This window comes from Myodes glareolus, chromosome 1, assembly GCF_982192425.1.
Source record: "Myodes glareolus chromosome 1, mMyoGla1.1, whole genome shotgun sequence".
Classification (NCBI taxonomy): Eukaryota; Metazoa; Chordata; class Mammalia; order Rodentia; family Cricetidae; genus Myodes; species Myodes glareolus.
The window spans coordinates 142335031-142341030 of NC_142026.1; the positions used below are offsets into that span (position 1 = coordinate 142335031).

At 37.3% G+C, this 6000-nt stretch overlaps 1 protein-coding gene across 3 annotated transcripts in view; it reads left to right on the top strand.

Annotated features, from left to right (window-relative positions):
* The window catches only part of Chd1 (chromodomain helicase DNA binding protein 1), a 70126-nt gene extending 65025 nt beyond the window's left edge, over nt 1-5101 (top strand). For all 3 annotated transcript variants that reach the window (XM_085686868.2, XM_085686857.2, XM_048421731.3), the window contains exons 34-36: nt 651-702; nt 2187-2397; nt 3581-5101. In XM_085686868.2, coding sequence (XP_085542994.1) covers nt 651-702; nt 2187-2397; nt 3581-3923 — 606 coding nt within the window. In that variant the 3' untranslated portion in view covers nt 3924-5101. The remainder of the gene's footprint in view (nt 1-650; nt 703-2186; nt 2398-3580) is intronic.
* The last annotated feature ends 899 nt before the right edge of the window (nt 5102-6000 follow it).

Consider the following 6000-nt stretch of genomic DNA (forward strand, 5'->3'; position numbering starts at 1 on the left):
GAAGGAGCATAATATTTATACAAGAGAGAAGCTGTGTGACATCTTAAATCATCACAACCAAACAGTGTGAAAACCTCAGCTTCTGTACAGAGCAGCACACCCTGTCTGTGGCGTTGTCACCGACAGTGTATAATGTGATTTCAGACACACTGCATTGGACAGTTGCTCAATAAAGGTATTGAACGATACTCATAAAAGATGTCAAGGTGTAGAAGAAAAGATCGCTACAGGGACGTGATGGCTCCCTGAAATGTGGGTTTCAGATTGACTTCTGGAGAGGGTGTAGGAGAAATGAGAAATCTGACTGGAACACAGCTGAGCTGGTAGTGTTGTGTCATGGTTGGCTGTTCTGTGTTACATGGAGCAGCGTCAGCAGATGGGTGATGCCCGTGTCCTCAGCTTCTCTCTGAAGTCTGGAATTATTTCAAAGTCAGTTTTTAAAAATGTGAAGGGAATTGTTTTGTTTAAAGAAAATTATAAATTTTATATTTATGTATTCTATGTACGTATAGTATTTGAAAACCTTATTCAACATCAGAATCTTCTTAAGGATACCCAACCTAAACCCACTGTTATGCACACTATCCTGTGAGAGTATTTTAGGCTACTTGAAAGTGCATAATATGTGATATGTGTGTGTTCTATTTTAGCAAAACAGTGACCAGAATAGCAACGTTACTCCTCATGTGGTTAGAAATCCAGGTAAACTTTTAAGAATTCTTTTGTTTCTCTTCTCTCTCTCTCTCTCCCCTTGTGTGTGTGTGCGCTTGCATGTGGTCTGTGTGTGTAAGCAGTGGGGGCACAGGCTACAGAGAGTTTGAATAGCCTCCCTTGCCAGTACCTTGAAGGGAGGGTCTATGAGCCTGGACCCACAATTTTCAGCCTGCAGCCCAGCAGACATTTGTAATCCTCTTCTGTTTGCTTTCTTGGAACTTTGTCAGGCTTGCTATGTGGATCTGAACCAAGGGCCTCATAATCTTGCAGACATTTTTAATTTGTAAGGTGTCTAGCTCCCCAGGCGCTCCCTTACTTTTGTTTAAGTCAAATTATTTCTTTAAAGCTGTTATTTTTGGTTAAAGTGCTTTTATATTGAGTAAATGCTGTAATTCTAATCCATTATCATTTAAATTATTTTAAATACATTTCAGTTGTTCCTTCTAAGATCAAGCCTTTAAGCCAGTCTTTAGTAATTGTGGGCTATTGTTAAAAAGGAATGCTCGTTCTGTGACACAGGTGCCTCAGCAGTTCTCAGCTGTGGTTGTTTTTTAAAACTATGTTTTTAATTGAAAGAGGTTACATCACATTCCCCTCTCTTTCCTCCCTCAAATCTGCCCTCATGTTTCCCACTCTGAAGATGATAACCTTTTTTCCCTTGGTGCGTGTGCGTGTGAGTTCATATTCTGTATTAATAGAACCTGCTGAGTCTGATTTTTCCTTGGTGTGTGTGTGTGTGCGCGCGCGTGTGTGTGTTTTCATGTTCTGTATTAATAGAACCTGCTGAGTCTGTTTTTTTTCCTTGGTGTTTGTGCGCGTGCGTGCGTGTGTGTGCGTGTGTGTGTGTGCGCGCGCGCGCGTGTCCATGTTCTATATTAATAGAACCTGCTGAGTCTGTTTTGGTTTTGTTTGTATATGGGTTTAGGACTGACCATTCTGCACTGGACAACTAATAAGGGGGCTCATCACTGGGAGAGGCTAAAAATTCTCCACTGAGCAGTCTTTAGCTGCCTATAGTTTTTGTCTGTCCTTATTAATATGTCCATTGATATTGCCATTGTTCTGGGCCTATTTTCTGCAGTCATTTTTAGGAGAGACTTGTGTTACCACATAAGTATTCTGGCTTCTCCGTCTCTTCTGCTTCAATATTCCCTCAACCACAGGTGCAGGAGCTGTGATGCAGTTGTGTCCATTGGGGCTGAGCTCCCCATCGTACACGGATTCCTTCCTAGTGTCCGGTTGGGATTTTCTGTGATGCTCTCATTTGCTGTAGAGAGGCTTTGATGAGGGGTGGAAGCTGCCCTTACTGTAAAACCCTTTAAGAGCTTTAGTTCTATGTTTATAAACCATTTTTAAAATGCTTTATCTACCTATATTTGAGAGTTGATTTTGTTTTGCCAGGAGTTACTATTTTAAGTATTTGTAAGACATTTTAAAATTTATTAATAAAATTTCACTTATTTATTTAATAGATATGGAAAGGTTAAAAGAGAATCCGAATCATGACGACAGCAGCAGGGACAGTTATTCTTCTGATAGACACTTATCTCAGTACCATGACCATCATAAAGACCGCCACCAGGGAGACCCCTATAAGAAGAGTGACTCCAGGAAGAGGCCCTACTCTTCGTTTAGCAACGGCAAAGACCATCGGGAATGGGATCACTACAAGCAAGACAACAGGTAAACTGGAAAGCGACTTTTGAAATTTTCCTTCTACCCATCATTCTCTTCTTAATTACATTTGGTGTGCTTTTGGGATAGACCCATTTCATTTTCATGAAAGCACACCAAATCTTATTTGCTTATTAATTAAAAAATTGATAGTACTTTTCATGTTACTATCTATAACTTTTTCTCAAAAATGGTTTTTGAACTATTAAATTGGTATCAGAATATACAATGAGATCTAAAAGTTTTGTAATTTTAAGTAGTGTAGTTATAGTTGCATTTGCAGAGTATTGGTGCAAGTACAGGCTTTCTATGGGGAGAATTCTGCATTGGATATTGAAATTCTGTGAGGCAAAATATAATTTAACTGCAAAATACACTTTATTCCTTTATTGTTTAAAAAGTTTTCTTAATAATTTGTGATCACTGCTAAAATATAAGTTCAGAAAACTGAAAAATAAATGTAAAGATGAGAAAAAAGTAAAGGGCGGAAGTTGCCACTCTGGAGCCCCTACTGTCTAAGCACATTAACTGCAGAAGGGCTCTCCATTAGGAACATATGACAAGAAGAAACCATATCTGTAACTGCTTGTGCCAGTAAGGCCACCAACTTCTGGAGGACGTATTTGTCATAAGAATCTTTGGTCGGTAAGAGCATTTTATCTGAAAAGGCAACTATGTTAGAGATTTCTTATTGGGGTCAGTTTCTTGATGTATGCATTATTACAGAACTGATTGCATGAGAAAATGTTGAAATGACATCACAGACCAAATGGAAAGTTTTCAATAGGAATTTTTTAGACTGCATTCTTCTCTTAATGGCTTCAGTTTTGAGGAATTCTGCATAGCTGTGGTTATTTCAGTGCATCTCAGACATTGAGGTACATTGATAGAAATGATTCATGAGTAAAGTTAAAACGCTTCTGGGGTGCTCTGTATGGCTGGCTCTGTGGTCTTGTGAACTAGCATTTTCATGGTAATTTCTAATGAGTAATTTGTTTCTAAGTAGGGATTTCTAGTGATTTCTAAAGCTACTTTAGAGGTGACTCTGTAGTGCAGAGGAAAAGATATTCTAACTTGTATAACTTCTATACAATTAAAATAAATCTTAAAATATTTTTAATTTTCTATACAGTTTTACTTGGGAACTTTCATTTACTAATTTGACTAAAAGGCTAAATTTCCCTTCCATTAGGTACTATAGTGACAGAGAGAAACACAGAAAACTGGATGACCACAGGAGTCGCGAGCACAGGTCAGGTGTGGAAGGTGTGAAGGACAGGTGTCATTCTGACCATCGGTCTCATTCGGACCATCGACTGCATTCGGACCATCGGTCAAGTTCTGAATACACACATCATAAACCTTCCAGGGATTATCGGTTTCTCTCCGATTGGCAAATGGACCACCGAGCTGCCAGCACCGGCCCTCGGTCACCTTTAGATCAGAGGTCTCCTTATGGCTCCAGGTCTCCATTTGAACATTCAGCTGAACACAGAAGTACACCTGAGCACACCTGGAGTAGCCGGAAAACATAACAGAAGCTGATAACTTGTCTATGTGGACTTTGGTTTTAGCCATAGATCATAAACCAACACAGTAATTGCCTTACATGACTTGAAAGATGCAACAGCTCTTCTATTGGTAGCAGTATTGTTACTTCTTCCCAGGACACAAGGTCTATTACCCCAACAGAAGAGAAAATATTTTTATATTTAAGGATTATGCTGCACTGTGCTGCAAATATGGCAGTACTTTTTTTTTTTTTTTTTTTAAGAAATGGAAAATGTTTACTATAACAGGGACCTCAACACTGCCCTCCCGTTTAGGCTGAATAAACTGTTTTTATGTCAGTGGTTTCCAACTGACTCCATTTAAATTATGTTTGTATATGAACTTTACTCTGACCTGTGATCATGTTTCAGGAAGGAATGAAAGAGAGTTCTTTTCTTAATAAAGAAAAAACACTCAAGGACTTTGTTCACTTTCCAAAGCTACTTGTTTACATTGTACACTGCGACCACCTTGCCGCTTCCATCACAAGCTTGAATATTTAAATCCTGTACTTATGTCTGTAATATAGCCGGGAATTTCCTGTTTGTGATTATTATTATGCCTTTTTACAAAAGAAGATGGCTGTAAATTATTGTAAATGTGTTAAATGAGCTTCCCTTCCTTGCCCTGCTCAGGCTTGTTTCTCAGACTGTTCCTTTCCCTACCAACTCAGGCCTTCTTATTAAAAAAAAAAAAAATCAGTGTAATAACACTTTTTAATGATTTGTCTTGATGGAATCATTGTTTAGAATGTAAAAACAGGGAAAGGGCCACTTCTTCCTTTCAGTCCTTCTTTTTATATACCGGATATTTTTATTAGATACGTGTTTACCCCTTCTTTTGGAAGTCAATATTATGTTTGTACTTTTACCAGAGAACTGTTGGGTAATACGCGAATCATAACTTGATGCTCTGGGAACTTTTTCAGATGCATTTGGTTTAAAAGGGTAGGTGTATGAACACTTTCTGAATTCAAAATGGCCAAAAGTTACTGTAAATCCATGTTTTCCCTTTTCATGTATGGGCAATAATGTCAAATGTGCTATGCAGCCAGGTTAACCTTTTAGATGAATTTGATTAACTTTTTAATATAAACTGTTACAGTGCACACTGATTGTACATAAAAACCTTATATATGACAAATTAAATTTAAGAAAAAGGATATGTGGGCTCCTGTAGTTTTCTGCTCCACTCTTGTTCCCTCAAGCATTTTATCTTTGTTCCTTTTGTTTTGTGTTAAGTAACAGCTGCCAGGGGAAGAAAGGTGTCTTGGTAAACCACTGAAAGTTGATCTGTAGTACTACAACTATCTGTGTGGAAGACTCCCAATCTTTCTATGAAGTCTGCTTTCTATAGCTGTTATTCTTCTACGGTGCCTTACTTATTCACAATTTTTTTTTTTCTTATATTCAGTGGGAATTTTTAATGTATGCTTTGTAATCATAGATTATTACTTCTGGACGTGACTCCAATGATTAGCTGTTGGGGAAATCTAAAGTTGGTCTGTGAATTTTCATATTTTCCTTTTATATAGCAAAGTCTAAACTTTATACAAAACAACCTTTTTTAAAAGCAGTTATATCTTTGACATAAAGTTATCCTGAAGTCAAGGATATGTTTTTATCTTTGATATGCGAGGTAGTGTGTTGGCAAAAACTCAACTTTGAAACATCTAGTTATAATTAAAGATAAAAATGGTGATAGAACTCAGTGCTGGCACATGGTTTTTAAAATTCTCACTTTCTCCACATTTAAGGTAAATGATCATTTTATTCCTGAAGAATATTTCCCATAAATTCTGATATTAACACAGCAATGGCTCAGGGTTAGCACTACATGCCTCTGTGGCTAGGTCATTTGCTTAGAAGCCTGTTGTACAGATTTTGTAGAAAAAAATTTGGAGAATGGGCTCTTAATTTCTTTTTTTTTAATTTTTTTTTTACCAGTTTGACATTTAATTGAGTAAACTAGCTGAGTTGAATGCAAATCTAAAACTGTATGTAACATTTATTGAATCTGTTAATTATTTGTAAAAAGTCAGCAGTTACATAGTAAAGGAGC